At 40.2% G+C, this 23,743-nt stretch overlaps 1 protein-coding gene across 4 annotated transcripts; it reads right to left on the reverse strand.

Moving 5' to 3' along the window:
- Positions 1-1,145: 1,145 nt before the first annotated feature.
- On the reverse strand, positions 1,146-20,033 carry LOC116224143 (putative C-type lectin domain family 20 member A). 4 transcript variants are annotated; one of them, XM_031583016.2, is made up of 7 exons: positions 19,767-20,033; positions 3,254-3,286; positions 2,643-3,017; positions 2,249-2,427; positions 2,107-2,158; positions 1,911-2,014; positions 1,146-1,829 (listed from the first exon to the last, which is right to left on the reverse strand). In XM_031583016.2, the coding sequence occupies exons 2-7, from the start codon at positions 3,282-3,284 to the stop codon at positions 1,752-1,754; spliced, it is 819 nt and encodes a 272-aa protein (XP_031438876.1). In that variant the 5' UTR covers positions 3,285-3,286; positions 19,767-20,033; the 3' UTR covers positions 1,146-1,751. The 4 variants fall into 4 exon arrangements, 3 of the variants coding, with proteins under 3 accessions (XP_031438876.1, XP_031438873.1, XP_031438874.1); XM_031583013.2 differs by having other exon boundaries at positions 2,107-2,427; XM_031583014.2 differs by lacking the exon at positions 19,767-20,033 and having other exon boundaries at positions 2,107-2,427; positions 3,254-5,162.
- Positions 20,034-23,743: the final 3,710 nt, after the last annotated feature.

A 23,743-nucleotide genomic window follows, 5' to 3' on the forward strand; every position in this document is an offset into this window, starting at 1 on the left:
ACATGAAGGAGGACATATACACCATTACTCATGTCGTATCAGCCTCTAAAGTCTTCTTGTGTAGTGGCTTTACGCCGTGGTATTGCGCTGTGTCCAAGTCTTCTCTCTACATTTTTGAGCAACAAGGACCATTGATCACTTGACCATACAGAGCTATCTATAGTAATGGCTGCCATTGGATGTGGACGTTAGCCATAAAGGACCAGACTAGTGGCAACCAACTCAGATTTGAGTCATGGCTTACTGCAACTACCATCCATCCCCACTTGAAATATTTCAGGGCACAAACTCCATTCATTTGGAAGGAGTCACCAACGTGAAGGAGTGTCCACCACGTTTGCAGGAACATGGGCTGCCTTTGTTACTGGAGATTTGAACATCCAGTTGCATAATGATATTACACAGATTTAAAAAGCGAGCTAATTGTGTGTCTGGGCCAAGTCCACAGGCTTTTCAAGGCACTCAAAAACCATCAATCAGAGGACATCGAAGGAAATATAGTAAAGTTAAAAAGCCTTTATTCTAGCATAGCTAGATCAGTAAAATCACAAATAATATTGGGATCCTGTAAGAGGAGAAACAGAGGTTAGCTGATTCACAAAACCTAGTATTCATTATCTGTCATTCTTTAAGCATCATGGCTTGAAGTCAAATGCGGCAGACACTGCTAAGTAAACTAAAGGCTATGTTGATAGAGAGGATGCAAAATGCCCTTCTCTGCAAATCAAATCATTTTGTGTGTTATTGTGAAACCTTTAGTGTAAATGACACCATTTGCACATCTTTTGCACATACACCATCTACAGTAAATCTAAAAGAGAATTGTCGAGATTTGTTCTGTGACCAAAACCAGTATATACGCAACTTAGAAATATTGTTGTATATTGTTGAAGGTATTGTGTGTACAGGCATACTGTATTTGTCTGAACTTGCCAGAAACCATAAGAAGTATTCTCCATTCCTTGTAGAATGTACATGCTAGCCTGTGACCTTTTCCTGATTAAATGGGGCAGATTTTTTATAGCGGGCTGTTTTGGTGTTTTGAATGAATGTGTTGGTGTGTTGGTTTGGTGAACACAAACATTTCACAATTCTGTGAAAAACTCTGAACAAAGGTTTGTGAAAATAAAGCTTGGTCACTTCTGTTTATTTGTGATAATGACAAAGCTCTGACAGACATGTTCAAAGGTCACCAGATTTCACAGGATTAAAACAAAGCATATTTCTACATGATTTATTACATGCCAAGTATGTTTTATGATTTTATTTAATTGTCATACATATTTGTATGGAACACTATAGGATAAAGCTGTTAATTCTCAGACAAGATAAGAACCAGAATGAAGTACAGTCACATTCCATAAGCCCTATAAATGGTCAAAGGAAGAGAACATTATACAAACACTACTAATAACAAACTTACAGTCCCAAGAGACACACAACTCTTATTAAAATCAGATGGAAATTTTGCTCGAGTTCTGAACAACGAAATAGACTACCTATGATGCAGTAGGCAGATTGGCTTGGCAAGTTATATAAAATAACACATGGCTAATGGTATTGAAAAGAAGTCTGCACTCCAAACCTCTAGCTTTTATTAGCTATCCAGTCTACGCCCACAAAAAAATAAGTTCTCGTAGGAAGAGTGCGGTGTTCAAGAAGTTGTCAATGCTAATGATGAACAATGGTTACTGGGCAACGCATCCATGCTGGGATTGTGTCGTGATTAAATCTGTCTCCCTGCCTTCTCCTCACTCTTCTGTTAGCTCCTTCTTCCACATCAGGGTGAAATTCTGCTGAGGGGCCTGTTTGGAGAGCTCTTGGTGTATCTGACAAAAACACACCAATCAGAAGACAGTATGTCTTAAACCAACCATGATTTAATGTTGAAGCACCTATTCTATGCCAACCTGCTTGAGGATGACCTGATGAAGATTAGTGCTGTCCTCCAAGCCGTAAGGACTACTCATCCCGATCCTGATCTTCACCATCAGTCTCCTTGTTTGCTTCAAAACTGTGAGAGAAGACATGACATGTACACATGAAATATTTAAAAGATTTTCATTGCTGGAATAAAAGGGCTGTAACGTATAGTAGTCAACTCACCTTTGTGACAATAAAAAGGTTGTTGAAGACTGCAGTTGTTAAACACGAGACTCTGTGAAACATTCAGAAATACGCATTTAAACTGATCTCTCATACTGATGATCCCTGGGAGTGCATCAGTGTGTAAGGTGAATATACTTACATCTGACCACCGCCATCTGTTGTGAAGTCCAATCCACACTCTTTGGCCATCAACCAGATTAGCCAAGTCACTCTTGTCTGTTTCGCTCCTGATATTTGCCAGGTCCGTGTAGTTTATTCTGCAGTATTCCAGGGCTTTGTTCCAATCCATCATCCTCTCAATTAGGAAGTATTTGAAGTCTGACAAAAGAGAATGGGATTTGAATGCGCTGGTAATAGAGATTCTGTTAGGTTGGTGAAGTGTTGGCCAAGAATAGTCATCAACATAATTTTGGGGCATTAACTAATACACAAATAAGAGCAAGGGCATTTCTACAATGTGAATTCTATAAAATCTACACTGTTCGTAGTTTGAATCAACATTTCTTAACCATATTAGTCATCTGTGAACTCACCAGCATTTTGACAAACAAAGTTCAATGCCTCACTGCAATTCATTTGTGACCACTGGTCAATTATAAATGAACCACACTGCTTGTAGGTACCCGGAGGTGGATCTACCCATTTCTCAAATGTGCCATCTTCATAGCTGTAAAGATGGTTGTCTTCCAAGGTCCAGGACCAATTATTTCTAGTATGGTGCAGCCCAATCCACCCTTTGCTAATGGGGGTTCCTGCAACTTGGTATAGGAGTTTCTGTTCTTCATCACTGTGCACAGAAGCCAAGTCTGAGTAGCTGGACCGGCAGTAAGCTTTGGCTTCATCCCAGGTCAGCAGAAGATTGACAAAGTGATACTCATGAATGACACTGCAGTCAAGAGCCCAGAAACCTGTGAAGAATGTTTGAGAACTTTAGCAGTTTCTAATGAATATTAATAAGATATTTGGTATTGATTAAAAAATCGGTATTGGTGTGATTCAGGTATTTGCAGATTACTTCCAAATGACATCCCTTTCCCCCCTAGAAAGTATGATTCCACCAAAGCACATTTATTTTTTAAAGAGTTTGTTATCACAGTGATGCATGGTGCAATTCTGGAGTAGCGTCAGTGAGGCGAAACTGTACCTGTCAGAAGAATTAGGCCAAAGAGTCCCATTTCTGGTATCCAAAAGGAAAAAGTATATCAGCTGTCTGCTCACTTGTTTCGGACTGAAATCTGATGTTCATAACAAAAGCATGAACATCACATACAGTAGGTCTTCTGGCTGAAGTGGAATGTCAGTGGCCTGTCATTTCATTTATGTGATCGGGGATGGGTGGGTGGAAAAGATTTGCGTGGTTGTTTTGCATTCTTGCAACATTACTGGCATCCACTTGTTTTGAATACAAGACATGCATGGGCTCATATGAACGTCCATGATGTCCAAAGGCCACTAGGTGTGTCTGGAGCACATGTCCATTCTCCCCACTCTATTCAGAATATCACACATTTTACTATGCACAACATTCCCAACCAGGAAACATGAAGGAGGACATATACACCATTACTCATGTCGTATCAGCCTCTAAAGTCTTCTTGTCTAGTGGCTTTATGCCGTGGTATTGCGCAGTGTCCAAGTCTTCTCTCTACATTTTTTAGCAACAAGGACCATTGATTACCTGACCATACAGAGCTATCAATAGTAATGGCTGCCATAAGATGTGGACGTTAGCCATAAAGGACCAGACTAGTGGCAACCAACTCAGATTTGAGTCATGGCTTACTGCAACTACCATCCATCCCCACTTGAAATATTTCAGGGCACAAACTCCATTCATTTGGAAGGGGTCACCAACGTGAAGGAGTGTCCACCACGTTTGCAGGAACATGGGCTGCCTTTGTTTCTGGAGATTTGAACATCCAGTTGCATAATGATATTACACAGATTTAAAAAGTGAGCTAATTCTGTGTCTGGGCCAAGTCCACAGGGTTTTCAAGGCACTCAAAAATCATCAATCAGAGCACATTGAAGGAAATATAGTAAAGTTAAAAAGCCTTTATTCCAGCATAGCTAGATCAGTAAAATCATAAATAATATTGAGATCCTGTAAGAGGAGAAACTGAGAGGTAAGCTGATTCACAAAAGCTAGTATTCATTATCTGTCATTCTTTAAGCATCATGGCTTGAAGTCAAATGCGGCAGACACTGCTAAGTAAACTAAAGGCTATGTTGATAGAGAGGATGCAAAATGCCCTTCTCTGCAAATCAAATAATGTTGTGTGTTATTGTGAAACCTTTAGTAGATAACACCATTTGCACATCTTTCTTCCAGAAACCATAAGAAGTATTTTCCATTCCTTGTAGAATGAACATGCTAGCCTGTGACCTTTTTCTAATTAAATGGGGCGGATTTTTCATAGCGGGCTGTTTTGGTGTTTTGAATGAATGTGTGGGTGTGTTGGTTTGGTGAACACAAACATTTCACAATTCTGTGAAAAACTCTGAACAAAGGTTTGTGAAAATAAAGCTCGGTCACTTCTGTTTATTTGTGATGACAAAGTTCTGACAGACATGTTCAAAGGTCACCAGATTTCACAGGATTAAAACAAAGCATATTTCTACATGATTTATTACATGCCAAGTATGTTTCATGATTTGATTTAATTGTCAACAATATTTGTATGGAACACTATAGGATAAAGCTGTTTATTGTCAGACAGATAAGAACCAGAATGAAATACAGTCACATTGTTCTTCATCACTGTGCACAGAAGCCAAGTCTGAGTAGCCGGACCGGCAGTAAGCTTTGGCTTCATCCCAGGTCAGCGGAAGATTGATATAGTGATAGTCTGATATAATGACACTGCAGTCAAATACCTGCAAATATCAGCCTGCGCAAACAGGCTACTACTGTCCAGTGCTTTGTATATACATTCTAGGCTTCACAATGACAGCATAGATTTGTGCGTCTGATTTGCATCCTGAGTATTTTGCATCCTATTTTTCAAGATCAACAGTGCAACAGTATAATCAGTATAATCACCCTCCGCTAATAACTGCATCTAATATTCTGTGCATGTACAGTATATAAAACTGTATATAGTACATATGTATATATATATATATATATATATATATAACTCGACAAGCACATGTTCTTATTGTGTGTGATCAGTAAGGATAATAGTTACAGTAACAGGATAATAGTAATTGGTTTTCTGAGGTGCAGTCTGGGAAAAGGCACTTCAAGAGGGAAATGTGACCACACGCAACAATGAAAGACACTGAGGAACTTTAACAAATAAGCCAAAACAATAGGGCTAAAAAGCCTAAACAGAATATATGAATCATTGAAAGATTTGGGAGGAAAAGAAGTAAATCGCACAACAAGGAGATGAAAATGTTCGTTTACTGGCTCTGTAAATGGGAAACAAACAAAGTGGCTCGGACCGAACTATACACTCTTCCAGGACAAGATCTGACTGAGATACAACAGAGACACGTGACAGTATGCAGAGTCACAAAAGCAACATAAAATCGCTGAACAAATCAGAGAACCCATGGGGACATACATAGAGGATAGACATACGGCCATACCAGATCTCAATACCTGAAAAATAAAACAAAACAAGAGATCTGCACAGGAACACTGAAAACGTTGCCTTTTAATTATAATATAACACTATTACACTGTTGTAATCCTAGGCTCTTTTTGTGTTTTGCAAACCCCACAGCCATTTCTTTTTTACATGCTGAAACCCAATCCAGCGTCTGAGGATGGCATTGCCTGCAGCTGGGTGGAGGGGGTTCCATTCTGAGTAGTTGGCCCAGCAGTAAGCCTCAGCTTCATCCCAGGGCAACAGAAGGTTCCAGCAGAAATACTCAAGAGTGACACATGTACTCAAGGGCCCAAAGTGCTGTGAGAGGGCCATACAAAGTTTTATTTCATTTTATTTTGTTTTGTTTTGTTTTAATTTATTTCTAACCCTTTGTCTTAATATTTAGTTCATGTCCACAGAAGTTGTTAATGGATAGATTTAACTTAACACTGAATTGTTTAATATAAATATGCTGAGAGTGAAATAAGGCATTGTTTAAAGCGCGAGGTGGACTTAATGAGGAGGTTTGTACTGGCCATCTGTGAAAGGCGAGGGACTTGTGTGGGGAAGCCGTAGTGGTCAGTGGGGGTAGCCCTCGAACACCTGATGTTTTGGCGGCAGGTCTATTGTCCTTATTGATGAATGGAGGGAACCCCCCCCCCCCCCCCCCACACACACATGTCTCTTGGCAAGTTCAGACTTGCCCATGGAGCCAAGCTGTTTTTCCTGTTTTTCTTGTTGTTAGAAATATAAACGAATACAAATCCTAAATAACACCAGCACTGGTAATGTTCACAACCTAGAGTTTCATATTTAATTCTGCTTCTAATCACAACTTTTTTTGATGATGGTGTGACAGTAGTGTGACTCTAGAGTGTGTAGCTCACAGTGAATAACAACCTGTGTTTCAGTTGCTCACTTCATCAAATCTTCTCCTCGAATCAATCATTGCTCGTTTCAGTACTGAGTAAAAGTAAAAGTTGTCAATGGCAGTAAGACTGCCTTGATTGGACCAGTCATTGTTTTTGAATACACCCTGCTTCGCTCTCCTATAAATTATGATTTAACCACCAGTCAATTATAATTTAAAAAGTATAACATACCTAAATATAATGGGGGGGAAAAAGGAGTCTAATGCCAAAATAAGGGGTGTGTGGTTTCAGGGGTAATTAAGACAAATTGTAGGGATTGTAGGGATTCCGTGTTTCTTTGTGTTGCAGGAGTGCTACCTCATTGAAATGAGACTCCAGAAAGTGCTCTTGCTCTACCTAATCAGGGTGAAGTGTGTTTTATTATCTAGATTAAAATCACCTTCTTAAATCACTTATTGTGCTATTGTGCAACCCATGGATGTGGCTTTTTAATCCATATACAGTAACTGTGGGTACTGTTGGTTAAGTCCTGAAATGTAGCCGTTGGATATTGCGCAATCCTATCTTATATTAAATCTAATATGTTGCTGTTTACTTGTCAGATCGCAATCCTGGACAGGAGAAAGACACAGGAAGTGTTCCCCTAGATGTTTGTTGTGAAACAACAGCAGGTGTATTTGAACATGTGGTGACCCATGTCGGTAGACAGCAGTTGCTTGCATGTCAACACAGCTCTCTAGTGTGTTTGCTGAAGCAGGACACGTTACATGCAGGTGAACAAAGAGAGCTGTTGACTTCCTCCACCTCGTTGTATGTAATGGTGGATCTGTCTGTCAGTAAACATCAGTGCAATTACTCTCTCTGATTGCTGAGGATGTTGCATCTCTCAGGCTTACGTTTTTCAGAATGAACTATGACCATAATTTAACCATTTTGTATGATTTAAAACAGCAGTAAGGAATTTTAGTTGAAAACTAGCTAGCTGGGGTTCCGGTGACGTCAGCACAGCGAATGGCTGCTTAAGAACACAGCTCCTCCAAAAATCAATATATTTCGCCCCAAAAATACTCAAATAATATTATTTTCTACTTATACACGGTCAAAATGTCGGGGCCGAAATCAAGAACAAGGGAAACAACAGGAAAAAAAAGGTACTGAACAGCAAACCGAGTTAGTTGGCCGAGTAAATTCTAGCTCACCTCATGGAGATGCTAGCTCAAATCAAGGCACAGCAGCTAGCCTGGCTAAAGTATTAGAGGAGATTCGGGATTTTCGTCAAGATATGAATAAACAAATGAGCGACATCAAATCTGAACTCACTAAAGTGGACCAAAAAGTTGAGGAAGTGGAGAATCGCGTTGGTGATGTAGAAGACCGCACCCAAAATATGGAACAAGTTGTAACAAAACTGATAAAAGAAGTGACCCAGCTCGAGAATAAACTGCTAGACCTAGAAGGTAGATCCAGACGGAAAATATCAGAATGTTCAATGTACCAGAAGACGCAGAGGGGACATCAATGGTGGAGTTTGTGGAAAAGCTCCTGCGTGATAAACTGGAAATACCCGAAGCAACGGCAATTGATATCGAGAGAGCACACAGGGCACTTGTTCCTAAACCTACTGGGGAAGACAAGCCACGGTCAATAGTGATTCGATTCCTGAGATACAAGACTAAAGAAGAAATCCTACGGAAAGCATGGGGGAAGAAAAAAGTGCTTATGAACAATAAGAGGCAGATATTTTTTGACCAGGATTATCCCCCAGCAGTTCTACAGAAGCGCAAGGAATACTCCGAGGCAAAACGAGTTTTGAAACACAACGGTATTCGCTTCCAGACTCCATTCCCAGCCAAACTGCGAGTGCACTACCAGAAAGGGACACAGCTCTACCAATCAGCAGAGGAAGCGACGACAGATATGAAGAGCAGAGGACTTCCCATCAACGTGTTCAGGGCTGAACCGAAGGAGGATTTAGCCGCGCAGCTGTCTCGCACTGCATGGGAGAGAGTGGAAGCCCGAGGACGACGGGTGGACACATAACGAGAGCCGGAGGACCCGTGAATGGACGGAAGATGTTGTGAAACGGTGGTAACTGTACCAATTCAAAAAAAAAAAAAAATTCACTATCTAAACGCAAGTATATTCCCTTCCCTGACAAATGTAAAAATATAAAGTATAATGGAGGGATCAGACCTTAAGTTAGCCTTTGCACTGATGGACAAAGATTTTTTTTCTCCCTTTTGGGAAATTTCAGCGGAGGCCCTCAACCTATGAAAAGGAGAGGCTTTCCTCCCAAGCTAGACGTTCCTTCTAGCTTAGTTAAGGGTCATTTCAGGACCTCAGCCTTGGAATCTATGTTATTGTGTTTTTTGTTTTATTGTGTGAAAATGTTCTTGATTGTTGTTGTTTTTAGGGAGTAAATCATTTGAAAGGTGTTTAAGCATAAAGATGCATAGACTTAATCTATGGCTAGTGACAAGGTTAAAATAATTTCTTACAATGTTAACGGGCTGTTAAATCCAATCAAACGCTCTAAAATTCTAACTAAAATGAAGAAAGAGAGGGCACATGTGGTATATTTACAAGAAACCCACTTAAATGATAAGGAGCACGAAAAACTGAAGAGAATGGGCTTTACTAACTTATTTTTCTCATCATATAAGCTAGGACATAGGAGAGGCGTAGCCATTCTTATTTCTAAACAGGTCAATTTTGAAAAAATATCTGAAATCAAAGATAAGGAGGGTAGGTATGTTTTAGTTAAGGGAAATATAGATGGAAATATAATAACCTTACTCAATATCTATGCACCTCCGGGAAGTGATATGGGATTTTTTCAAAAGATAATTGATATCATAATAACAAAAACAGAAGGCCTACTAATATGTGGGGGGGATCTTAATATCCATCTACAACCACAACTTGATTCTTCAAGTGGGAAAACATATGAAACTAAATCTCTATATAGAAAAGTCAACACACTTTTCAAGGATGTGGGACTTATTGATATATGGAGAGAACTATTCCCACAAAGAAGAGATTACACCCACTACTCCGCTCCTCATTCCATTTACACAAGAATAGATTATTTTATAACATTTGGGAGGGATAGAGATAAAATACATACATGTGATATTGGGACGATTGATTTGAGTGACCATGCACCTATTTATCTAACTGTTGACCTTGACCTACCACCAGTGGTTAAATTGGCTTTTGTGAGGAGGGGGAGCCCTTGTGTGCGGTCAATGGTCATCTTTCAAAAGCATCTTTTCGCTCTCACATAAAGTATGAATTAATGCATTATTACACTAAAGGGGCTCTTTTTCCACTTCTAATGTGTAGGGGTTGAATAGTTTTTCAAACAAACAGGCTAAAAATCAATTAATTATCTTTTTAATATCATCAAACAACATTAAAAAACGTATTTATTATTAGCACATAACAAAGCTGCATGAAGAATATAAAATGTATGTTCATGAGTACATTAGTGCAGCTATCATTAAAACGGACATTGGTATTCATACAGTATATCATCACTTTATTCAGGATCATTGGAATCTATTACAGTTTTTTTAAATTACTTTGCACTGTAGCCAATCAATGATACTACATGGAATTATGAAAGGCATTCTACTGATTCTCTCGTGAAATGCACGTCAGTGAACGTAAAAAATCGACACCTACAATCTTTGGTGATTGTTAAGACGGTTTTCTAAAGGATCATTGTTGTTGTTAATAAGCTATCCATCAAAGCGCCACCGCTAGAATGTGTGAAGAAGGTAAGTGTTCTATGACCTGTTTTTGGTATTCAGACTGACATTTCAGCCTGAAACAACAAATTATCTAACCTAACTTAAAGGACGCAGCCAAGCAGTTTAGCCTTCACTCAGAACAGAACCTAATAGCCAACTAGCCAAGCTATCCTAACCCAAAGAAAAAACATGGCACAACTTTGCGACAAAGTGCAGTTGAACTCGCATCAAGGGGCTAATATCCATAGGTGGACAAGGGCACAACAAACGTCTATGATGGCCAATGACGCCCGCACTAAAAAGCGACCATACAAACCACTGGCTAGCTAGCCGCTAGCAAATGTCAAATCTTGTAGCCTACCTGATCTCTTGACACTCTGAAGACAGCATAGCATCATCAAATTATCCAGTTTACATGTTGATGGGGATCTCATATCATCAGGCCAATAATCCCAATTTTGAAAAAAATTAAAAGGTTGCCTCTGTTTACATTCTCCAATTAAGTTACACAATTAGTTAGCCTATTTCATAGTTCATTGACTGACAAAGGGGTCTTAAGTGTTACCTACATTTCTATGATCTTTGCAATATAGGCCTAACTGAAATAATCAAACTCAACTATTAGTTTTCCAATACTTACTTAAAAATATATTTGTGAAAAAACCAGTTTAACTAAAATACTAGGATAATATGATATAAGGACATGTATGTTGTGGTTTCAGCTCTGAATTACACAAAATATTTAAGTTCACATAGGCTAACTTAAGGTTGTTGGTGTCTTTGCGTAGTCTTGTGAGTTATATAGTCTCATATTGCAATGCATTTTGTCAGGAGATGAAAAAATATTAAAAGTAGTATATGATTATTTTACACTGAGGGAGACGGAGCTGAGCTCCGGCGGGGTTTGTTGTGGACCTGAGGAGGCGGAGCTGAGCTCCGGAGCGCTCCGGCCCAATTTAACCTCTGCCTACCACCCCGAAATACTTTATGGAAACTAAACTCTGGCCTACTCAATGATCCTTGTTTCAAACAAGATATTAGAAAAGAAATGAGTGTCTTCCTAGAATTTAATGATAATGATGAGGTCTCACCTCTTATACTGTGGGATACTATGAAAGCTGTTTTAAGAGGAAAAATTATAGCAATAGCCTCACATAAGAAAAGACAAAGAAAAAAGGCTCTAGAGGAGCTACAACAAAAATTGAAGAATTTAGAATCAAAACATAAGACCAGTTCAGATGGAAATACATTTCAGGAAATTGAGAAAATCAGAAATGAAATTAGAAGTTTAACCACACAAGACATTAAAAGAAACCTCATGTATCTGAAACAGAGACATTATGAAAGTGGCCCAAAATCATTGAAAATACTGGCATGGAAACTGAAGAAAAAACTAGCTGAAAATACAGTTCATAAAATACGACACCCTAGAACAAAGGAGATCAAAAACAAACTAAGTGAGATTCATGGAGCATTTGAGGCATTTTACAAAACATTGTATACAAGAGTCCCAGGAGGAGGCATAGCCCAGATTGATACTTTCTTGAACACTCTGAAATTACCCACTCTTAATGAAGAGCAAAACCAAGAGCTAATCGCTGTGATAACAGAAAATGAACTGCAAGCGGCAATTAGCAGACTTAAAGCAGGTACGGCTCCAGGTTCCGATGGTTATACAGCTGAGTGGTACAAGGAGTTTAAAAATGACTTGATTCCTATCATACTTCCTACACTAAACTGGGTCCTGGAAAAGGCACAAACACCTCCTAGTTGGAAGGAGGCCATTATCTCTGCCATTCCAAAGGAAGGCAAGGATAAGACGGAGTGTGCGTCATACAGACCAATATCTGTTTTAAATATAGATTATAAGATGTTCACTTCTATTATGGCCAGAAGACTTGAAAAGTTTATGACTAAATTGATCCACAACGATCAGACAGGTTTCATACACCAACGTCAAACACAAGACAATATACGAAGGACGTTACATATTATGAATCATATAGCAAAGAACAAAATGGAAGCAATAGTAATTAGTATAGATGCTGAGAAGGCTTTTGATTCCGTCAATTGGGATTTTCTTTACAGAACTCTTCATAGATTTGGTTTCCATGCCAGGATTATTAAAACCATACAATCATTATACAATAACCCTACGGCAAGGGTCAAGGTCAATGGTTATTTATCAAATAGGTTTACCCTGGAAAGAGGTACAAGACAGGGCTGTGCATGGTCACCAATATTATTTGCACTTTTCCTTGAACCACTAGCCCAATATATAAGACAAAACAGAGAAATAAGAGGCATTCAACTTGCGGAAAGAGAGCATAAGCTAGCATGCTACGCAGATGATGTACTAGTTTATCTTAGCCAGCCAACACACTCTTTGCCCCAGCTGATGCTGGCACTTGAGAAATATGGGCAATTATCAGGATATAAGGTTAATGTGGGTAAAACCCAAGTGCTAGCGTATAACTATAATCCAACATCAGAAATGGAGAGCAAATACCCATGGTCATGGCAAGCAAAATCATTTAAGTACCTAGGCATAACTATTCCAAAAGATCTGTCAAAACTATCAGAATATAACTACTCACCTATACACAAAAAAATCAAAGAAGATATCACAAGATGGAACCTCGTACCTTTCTTTAGTTTCAGCTCAAGAATACAATCTATTAAAATGAACATATTACCCAGATTGTTATATCTATTTCAAACCCTACCAATAGAAGTTACTCAGGGCCAGCTTAATGAATGGGACAAAATGTTGTCTAGATACTTGTGGCAAGGCAAGAGACCAAGGGTTCGTCTCAAAACACTGCAGTTAGTAAAGGAGAAGGGAGGATGGGGTCTGCCATCCCTCAAGGAATACTACTATGCCGCCCAGACAAGAGCTATAATATGCTGGTGCAATCCTTCATATAATGCACAGTGGAAAGACATTGAAGAAAAAATATTTCCCATTCCAATACAAGCAATCATAGCTGACTCTAAACTGCAACACTACATAAACAGTTCTGATAATCCATGGGTCAAATTGACCCTTAAGGTGTGGAAAAATATCATTAGAGAATATAAACTAGAAGGAGATCTACTGTCCCTTAAATGGTGTGGATATGACTCAGACTTCACACCAAAAAAATGGACACCAGATTCAAAAAATGGAGAGATAATGGAATAACAGCTTCATGCAATATTATGAATGGAAACATATTGTTTAGTTTTGAAATTATTCAAGAAAAGTATCTGTTAGAGAAACAGGACTTCTTTAGATACTTACAGTTGCGGCATTTTGTCAACGAAAATGTTAAAAAGTAGAGATGCTCCGATCAGGTTTTTTGGTGCCGATCACCGATCACCGATCACTGAAATCAGTATCTGCCGATCCGATAATACCGATCACCGATCACGGTGTCGATTTAAGCATTCTATTTATTGTGTAGCATTATTTATGAAATGAATTATTCTTAACAACATTGGTTTTGTATTTTAAGTATTTAAATTACGAGACGAGAGAGTATCATGAATTGACAACCATCCGTTTTATTGCAGGGAACATGCAACATTCCAATGTAGAAAAGCTCTCGCTTACTATAAAATGTGTAAATAATAATAAATATTAAAACAATAATAAAAATATAAATCTTTAAATGAAAAACACAACAATAGAATAACATGTGCAACATTCCACTCTCTAGAGGCTCTCAATAGAACTTGGAGCTTATAGGAGGAGATAACAGACAGAATAAAGATTAAAGGTGCACAGGAAGTCAGCAATTAAACAAAACATGTATATCTATCTGTATAGTGTCTCACTCACTCAACTCACTCGGAGAGGGGGCATACTAGAGTATTCAAACCTTACTTCTGATTAAGCAGCATCACTGGCAGATTTGCCTTGATAAATATAAGCATCTCAGCATTTTTAGGAGTCAACCTGTTCCTCTTCTCATCTAAAATATGTCCTGCTGTGCTGAAAAGTCGCTCGCTATCTACACTTGTACAAGGTGCGGAGAGGAAGACTCGTGCTGCTTGTGCGAGAGCAGGAAAGCGGTCTTTATTGGCCTTCCAAAAAGCAAGTGGCTGTCCGTGACTGTTTGGGATAACTGGCTCTGATAGGTAGAGATTGATCTGTGATGCTGCTGAGCTGATGTTACCACCGCCGCCCTCATGTTGCTCATCTTCAGCCAACAGTTCAGCATGCATAGCATGCAAGGAGCCAGCTCGTGGTACCTTCTGTGGGGGCTCACTCACTACCGCATTCTCCTCCTCTTGCTCCGCTGCAGCAGCCAGGACATCAGAAAGCAGCCTGCGCACCTGTGGCTTGAGTCCGACGGGGAAATATCGGTCCTTATATCTTTTTTTATGAGAGAAACAAAAGGCAACATTAATTAATTAATGTATTTAATACATGTTGTAGGTCATCATGCTTAACTCTTGAATAAATTAGGCATGGGCTTGGCCCCATAGCATAGCCCCAATTTCCATTCTTTATAGTTGAGATGAACTGCTTTTAAAATCAAATTCAGGTGAGTTTGGAGGCAATGCAAACCATCCTACAGTACAGAATAACACAACAGTATTATATTTTACCTTTAACTTCAGCATAGCCCCTTTTATCTATCATGTTTAGGCCATAGCTAAATAACCATATTAAATCATGTCTTTCTCTCTCTCTCACACACACACACCGCGCACACACACATATATACCACACACACACACAGAAATGTGGAGTTCTCACCGTGGATCAAGGAGTGTAGCGATAGTGTACAGGCGCTCAGATTCAATGTCGCTGAATCTCCTCTTGACAGCTTCCAGGAGCGTGGCTTTCGCTGTCTTCACACCGTGGTCAGTCTCTGTTGTTTTCTCAAGAAGACGAGTTAAAGCTCTGACGGATGGTATGACATCTGCAGCTGCTGCAGTTGATGAACTTATCGTTTTTGTAAGCTCGTCAAAACGGTCAAGCACTGAAATCATATTCTCCACCAATTTCCACTCATGGACGGTCAACGTGGAAGGCAATTCAAAGTCAGCTGCATAAGCACATAGGGCACGTTTCTGTTCCAGTAAACTTTTTAGCATGGCAACAGTGCTATTCCACCGGGTGGGTATGTCCTGTTGTAGCCTCTTTGGAGGCTGGTTCGGATTCATTTGTTTCTGAATACTGAACAGTCGGGAGTAAGCAAGCTGTGAATGCTTAAAATGACCGACGATGCGTCTTCCACTTCCGATGACATCAATGATGGCTCGCTGTGCCAAAACTCCCTCATGCACAGCGAGCTGGAGGGTGTGCGCCATGCACGGTAGGCTAGGTAAACGCGCGTCCCTCATGGCCTTCTCCATGTTCCTGGCGTTATCCCGCAGAATAACGTGCACCTTTTCTTGTGGGATTCCCCATGCTTGGAACATGTCTGTGAAAGCTGCAGCAAGTGCCTCCGCGGTGTGCGATCCGGGAAACTCTTGTGAGTGAAGCACCACTTTGGTCAGCTCGAAGTGTTCATTAATAAACTGCGCAGTTAGGCTCAGCATAGACACAGGACAGACACTCGAACTCCAAATGTCACTCGTGAAGCTAACTGCCCTGATGTTGTCCTTCATAAGGCTCTCGATGTGCGTGTAGACATTTCGGTATAATTCCGGCAGACAAACATCAGTTAGGTATTTTCGGCCCGGCAGCGTATAGCGTGGATCCAAGCAGGATACAAGGCGTTTGAACCCGGCGTCTTCCACAACAGACAGCGGCTGCTGATCAAGACATATGAATTCCATTACCTTTGCATTTAATTCCTTTCGTCTCTTGTTGTCATTGCTGTATGGTTGCTGTCGTTTCAATGTCTCTGTTACGGTCAGCTGAGTGAGTGGCGTTTGGGAAGAGGTTGCACGCTCTTTGTCTTTATCTGCCTTAACGCTCGCCAACTTCGAAAACTCCTCAAATTCCTTGATGTGACAAGCTTTCAAATGCCGTATGAGGTTCGTGGTGTTGAAACCCCTTTGACGCGTTCCTCCACGGGGAACTACTTTTGAGCAGACGTTGCAAACTGCAAATTTATTATCTTTTTCCGACACCTTGTAAAATTGCCAGACCGTCGAAGCCATTTTGTCTCAGTGGTTTCACCCACCCGCCACCGAAGACGGGGGCCAATGAAATTTAATAACATGGAGAGACAGCCAATCACAAGCTTTTCAAAAAAAAATAATAATAATAATAATTTCTTACCATTGGCGGCCTGAAATGCCTATCTCTAACGTTTTATTGAAACGTCTCTGATAGTAGTTCTCGCAGATTTTATGTCATCTGATCGGCCAAATTTGATCGGCCGTTTTGAGAACGCCGATCAAAACCGATAATGGCAATATCGGCCGATATGGATCGGCGCCGATCAGATCGGAGCATCTCTATTAAAAAGGTAACAGAGGCAAACTCCAGTCTCATAGAACTGTTTAAAAGAGCATATAAGTCAAATTGCAGTAAAGGGGTGATATCAGCCATATATAAACGCTTTCTAGATCTTAAAACTCATTCAACAGCATACATTAAAGCAAAATGGGAAAAGGAATCTGGGATAGATATTTCTGAGGAAGAATGGACATTAATATGGGGGTATCAATGGAAATGCACTAGTTCAATGAGCTGGCGAGAGTTTAACTGGAAAAATTGTATAAGATATTTCATTACACCATCTCAGACATCTCATTATAGCGATAACATTCCGGTTTGCTGGAGAAAGTGTGGACACCAAAGTGCAAACCATTACCACATCTTCTGGGACTGTCCCATTATTAAAAACTTTTGGAAGGCGGTACACAATGCTTTACAGGACATCTTTCGTGAGGACATTCCTTTGGACTTTAAGATTCTGTACCTTGGAAATATACCTCAAAGTTGGCTGAAAGGGGACAGACACTTGATAAATGCAATGCTGGTGGCCAGTAAAAAGACTATTACCAGAAAATGGTTATTACCAGAGTGTCCTACAATTACATCATGGAGAGACATTGTAACAGAAATCTACAGAATGGAGCAGATTACAGCTCATGTTAACCAAAGAATGGAAACATTTCTTAAGCACTGGCAAAAGTGGTGCAACTATGTCACAGATAAATGGCCTGACTGTATTTCTTTACTCTATGGAAAATGATTTCTCCCTGCTTTATTTTTAGTTTTGTATGTTTTTATGGTATTGTTTTTGTTTCTTTATTTGCATATGTGTTTGTTTGTTTTTCTTTTACTTCTCTTTATACATAGAATCTGAAAAATTGAAATATGTGTATGTGAGATTCTGAACACTAATAAAATATAAATTAAAAAAAAAAAGAAGAAAACTAGCTAGCTAACTTCCCAAAAGGCATGCATAAATCCTGTAAACACTAGAGAAAAGCTTGGCACTGATAAAAGCTTGCTAGCATGCTGACTGGTATTTTGGCAAAACAGTTGCCATCCAGCTGTAAAAGCTTTTCTTATATTAGACCATATAACTACATAGTGCATAGCCTGGCAAGGAATGGGAATGACAGTTGTGTTCATCTGAAATGATGAAATCATGAATGCTCTTGTGCTGATAATGCACTGTACCTCTTGTAGATGTACATACATGCTACATCGTATGTTTGAGTATTTGAATAGATCATTCTCCAAACGAAGGCTGTGATGACGTTATTTCTGAAGGACCTCTGTTGCATCCAACTATTTCCTGTGAGTGAAGTGCATTAGCTCAGATAAAAGGCCCCTCTCTCCTCTCCGTATCTATTATTGCCATTTCATCTATACAAAATATACAGCTAGGATTTTCTCTTTTGTGCAGGGTTCATTATATGTCATTACTGTTGCATCACTCTGTGGCTGTGGTTCCCGATGATAGCCTTATATCAACAGTAGTGCTAGTACTCCCACAAACCACCACTGTGTTCTGATAAGCCATCATTGACTACAGCCTTACTAGACTTAAAGAGTCTGTCAGTCAACAGCTCTTACATAGATGTGTGGTGTTATTTTGGTGTACTACTGACTAGCACATGCAAGTAGTAATGCATTCAATACGTTTCATCCAGAGTACATTTTGTTAAATAAGCAGCGGTGTACTGAAATAGCATGGTATGTCTCCATTCAATACATTTTGGATCCAATACTACTTGTAAACTCTTCATGAAATGGCACTGAGTTAGTACATTCTGTTATAAATTGAACTCAAGCCATGTATCAGGTTTCAGTTTATATTGAAATGTAAAGCCCTACTTCCAAGTTAAAGCAGGGCTAAATGGAGCAGCCTTATAGCCTGGAGGAGGAAGAGAAATGGTAGGTCCTCCATTAATGTGTGTGTGTGTGTGTGTGTGCGTTTGTGTGTGTATGTGTGTGTGTGTGTGTGTGTGTGTGTGTGTGAACCATTTGGCTATTGGTATTGGCTCACACCTTGACTTAGATGCACAGTGGGACATGGAGGTTAATTAAAAGAGCACTACTGTCAGTTTGATGTTCCTCAACCGACTCCACAAATACACACACAGACTCCTCGGAATGAAAAAGTTCTGATGTCAAATGTTTGGATGAAAATTAGCTTACCTGTAAAATATGTCGTATTCCACTGAATTGCTGAATTAAAACAAGTCTGCTTAAAAGTCTGAACATAGAATACTGCTTTAAAGTCTTGCTTTTTGGGTATTTGTGTATTTGAATAGATCATTCTCCAAACAAGGCTGTGATGACATTATTTCTGAAGGACCTCTTTTGCATCCAACTATTTCCTGTGAGTGAAGTGCATTAGCTCAGATAAAAGGCCCCTCTCTTCTCTCCGTAACTATTATTGCCATTTCTTCTATAAAAATATACAGCTGAGATTTTCTCTTTTGTGCAGGGTTCATTATATGTCATTACTGTTGCATCACTCTGTGGCTGTGGTTCCTGATGACAGCCTTATGTCAACAGCAACTCTGCTTTAAAGTCTAAAGTCTAGAATATCTTGTGTGTATTAAGTCGCCCAAGTATTGAGGGTCAAATATTTCCAGAACAAAGAAGAGGAGGAAGAAACTTTAGTTAAACTGAATGACCTGTTAAACTAAAGACCCACATAGACACTTGTCAAGACCTGTTTTGTGTCTGATTGCTAGCTCCACTATTGAAGTGTGTCTTACTGAATTCATTCTATTTTACAATCTGAAGGCACATCACATAAAGAAACGAAATTAATTCAGACAATAATATATTATTGTCAAGTCTTTAGGTTTGCTGGACGGATACAATTTCTACAAGTATTTTACAAGTTTTAGCTCATGGCTATTGCTCAAATTTCATGCTCTTGCCTTTATTTAGTCAACCTCAGAAGGTAAATGGAACAAGGTGATTTTAACATACGCCCTGACTCTTATGTGCGTGTCCACCCTGTGGAGCAGTAAATACTTCTCTCAGTAAAAAAATCTCTCATCAGACTCACATCACTACAAGTCGATCAAGGGGACACCTTTTCTATTCAGGATTCCTTAAAGGTCAGTGGCGATTCTAATCCAATACACTTCTTGTCATATTCAAATTACTCGTTGTGGTCCTCTAGCTGTCCGTTCTGTGTGTGTGCTCCAAAAAGCACACACAAAAAGTCCTGGCTCTGCTTGAACAGATCCATAAACAGTTCCAGCCAATCAACATGTTGCTTCACGAGCATGGAAGATAGGGGTGTAATTTGATTGGCTGTTAAATTCAAAATATCAACAGCTTTCGCCAGAATCGCAGATTCCATTTGTGTCCTCCCTGTTATAATGTTTCTGGACTCAGCACCGACTCTGGTGTTACTGGGATGTAATGCATTTCTCTGTCACTAGGGGGCACTCTTACACCTTATGCCAGCTTTTTTGTGACTTGGTTTTAGATGTGGGAACGAGCAGCGTCATCCCATTGCTTAACCAATGGACCACATCTAATAATTGCAGTGTCAACATTCTGGGAGAGTGTACAATCCTTTTTGTACATACCCTATTCTATTACATTTCAGAGGTCTGTTTGTCCACAGAAATGTGGGGGAAAACTGTTGATCTGTTGTTGTGTAGACATTACTAAACAAATACACAGAGCCACACAGGCATGCTTGTGCGCACACACAGATACATACAAACACACAAACACAAACACAAACACAGACACACACACACACACACACACACACACACACATACACACACACTGTTCAAAAGTTTGGGGTCACTTCGAAATTTCCTTTTTTCCTGTACTCGCTGCAAATGAAGGACTCTTTGACAAAGCAAAGTTTGATGGACACAATTATTATTTTGAATGAAAGTCATTATTTCAAACCTTGCCAATGACTTTCTTTCCTATTCATTCCTATTCAAAGCAGAGACATTTCTAAGTGACCCCAAGCATCTTAACAGTAGTGTACACACACACACATTAACACACACACATGCAAACAGTACTGATCCTTTCAAACAGTATTGGATTTAAAAACACACAAGAGGAGACAGTGAAGGACAACCCCTTACATTTTCCCTGAATGTGTTGCCAAGCAAGGACACAAAACTAGACCTCGGTGGACTCCCAAAGAGTCCATTGGCTTGTAGGGAAGCCTCCGGAAAGGTCACTGACTCCCCAGAGTGAAAACGGACTTCTCTGTCATGGTCCCCTGCGGCCCACGGCGGTGGAGCTGATGCTGCTGCCTCGTCATCATTTCCCCCAGACAGGAAGTGAATCCCCAAGCTGACGACTCAGCGCTCCTCATCCATCTCTGTTAGCGGAGCACCTTGTGTAGCTGCTAACAACGCCATCCACCGTGTGTAGCTGCTAACAACGCCATCCACAAGCATTCAAATGAGACTGGACGGTCACAATACACATTGTTGTAAAGAAATGTATACATTTATACATAGATATGTACATAGATATATACATACATACACATTATACACATGCATACTGTACATACATACATACATACATACATACAGTACATACATACATACATACATACATACATACATACATACATTCATTCATGCATACTGTACATACAAACATACATACATACATACAGAATTTAGTCGATTAAGAGTTCCATAATAGATCAATTAATCACAAGTCTTGCACATTTTCATAACAGTGAGTGGGCCTACTCTTTTCACTGTTCTACTATGATAGTACTCAAACCTCCCGTGGTTTCTGAAAGCACGATGATTGAGCAGGCAAAGAGGAGTGTGGTGTGGGACCATTTCACTAAGAAAAAATTTAAATGTGCTTAGGTTTCATGCAGCAACATGTCCGCTGATGTACCATTTAAAAAGCCAGCATTCAACCTTACTGACGGGCGAATGTTCCAGAAGATTTCAACCAACCATAAACCATTCAAGCACTGGCTAAAACGAATTGCGATGACGGGCAAGCTTCTAAAATCACATAACTAATATGTGATATGATTGTTAAAGACATGGTGCCACCAAATACAGCCTACGGTGAAGGCCTCCGTGGTCTAATGAACTTTGTCGAGCCAGGATATTGCATCCCAATCAGAGACACACTGACAAATCCTTTAGAACTATACTTCTAAAGCAGTGGTTCCTCTATCTCCAGCTACGTACCCCCCCCCCCCGGTTAAAAAAAGAAGTTTTCCTTTTCATTTTGTTCACCCTGAGGTAGATTGATGGCTTAAAATGAGTGAATAATATGTGCCACAAGTGACCCAAACCTTCTAAGGTTGTTGTTTGCCAGCCATCAACAGAACAGAAGACTTAAAAAACATTATTTGCAGGCGATTGGGAAGATGAGCGAATTCATTTTACAGGCTGTAGCGGAGGTGTGTGTGTGAACCGTTGAACAGGGGGGCGTGGCCGGAGCGGAGTTCAGCACAGACGTGACATTTTCTCAGTGGTTTTGTTTTTTAATTAATGCTTGTTCATCGTTGAGATCGTTGTTGTGTTTATTAGAAAGAAATACAGTCTTGCAGGGCAAAATACAGGGGAATTTGGGCGATTTTGATGCACAAAATGATGTTTCCGTCTGAAAATTGCAATTCTGTTTCATCCGCGAATTCCGTCCGTTTTCCGTTATCGCGGACATTTTCTCCCCGCGTACCCCCTGAACCTCTTTGCGTACCCCTGGGGGTACGCGTACCCCAGTTTGGGAACCGAGGTTCTAAAGGATAAAAAATTAAAGCTGTCTATGGTCGATCGACAGTTGACTACAGAGAGTTACATTACTGTTAAGTGCCACTACATCTAGGAGGACTGGCATGTGAAAGGTATTTGATTCAATAAAGTCCTTTATTGAAGAATGCATTACTTGCATATTCAATGTCAATATCATGATCAATATCATAAATGTGTGTGTGTGTGGTGGATTAATGAATAATCTGTTAACTCTCGAAGAAGAAAATTCCTTTCATTTTGCAACCGTAATACATACATACATACACACACTACATTAATAACACATAATTGATCAATCAATCCATCACTTACAAAAACATTTGTTACTGTGTATTCAAAATGGTCTTTACCTTGTCGATAAACAACAGTGGTGTGACTGACAAAGAATGCTCTTCTTCAGTCGAAAAACAATTGATCTGAACCCCATAACCTTAAAACAACATTAACCAGAACTGCAATCATCCAATAAATAACGGAAATAGTCTTGCATGCTCTCTGAAAACTTTCAGTGACTAAGCTCCTGGAGGTTCAGTGGCGGCTGGGCGGGTGAGGTGGTTCCACTCGGCCTCAACTCCTGCTCTGCTCCCCACCTCCTCCTCTGCTCCCCACCTCCTGCTCTGCTCCTCACCTCCTCCTCTGCTCCCCACCTCCTGCTCTGCTCCTCACCTCCTCCTCTGCTCCTCACCTCCTGCTCTGCTACCCACCTCCTCCTCTTCTCCTCACCTCCCGCTCTGCTCCCCACCTCCTGCTCTGCTCTCCACCTCCCGCTCTGCTCCTCACCTCCTCCTCTGCTCCCCACCTCCTGCTCTGCCCAGCACGCCCAGGCAGCCTGTGATCAATCATAGCGGGAGCTAAGGGGATAAACAGCACTTTCATACCCTGGGCGAGGAGCAGATTAGTGGGAAGATAGAGCTGCTGGGTGATGAATAGGCAGAAAAAAGATGGACCTCAGTTTCTCTTCCTTTCTCAGCTCACCCACTGTTTGCTATTCTCAGCTTTGCCGATGCAGGCGGACTCAAGTTTACAACACACAAGATGTGAGTGGCCACTGACGTTGTTCAACCATCTGGTTTTCATGACTGTTTTTCTTTCTTTTTGTGGAGGAGGAGGAGACCCATATTATTTGAGTTCCTAGCTGACTGATTGCCATCAGTGGTAACATCTTCAGATGGGTGGAGTAACTCCTGTTCGGAAGTCCTGCTGGCCGTGGCTCTGTAGTGGAGATATCCACTTCATGAACGCTGGGAAACGTCTCCTCTGTGAA

This window comes from Clupea harengus, chromosome 16 (assembly GCF_900700415.2).
Source record: "Clupea harengus chromosome 16, Ch_v2.0.2, whole genome shotgun sequence".
NCBI classification, from domain to species: Eukaryota; Metazoa; Chordata; class Actinopteri; order Clupeiformes; family Clupeidae; genus Clupea; species Clupea harengus.

What these genes read in the sequence shown, in the direction of transcription:
- LOC116224143 (XM_031583013.2), bottom strand. Translation starts at nt 3,284, where the DNA reads ATGGGACTCTTTGGCCTAATTCTTCTGACAG. An exon ending in CTTTGTTTGTCAAAATGCTG is followed by an intron (nt 2,428 to 2,642) that starts GTGAGTTCACAG and finishes CTCTTTTGTCAG; the next exon opens with ACTTCAAATACTTCCTAATT. An exon ending in ATCAGGTCATCCTCAAGCAG is followed by an intron (nt 1,830 to 1,910) that starts GTTGGCATAGAA and finishes TGTTTTTGTCAG; the next exon opens with ATACACCAAGAGCTCTCCAA.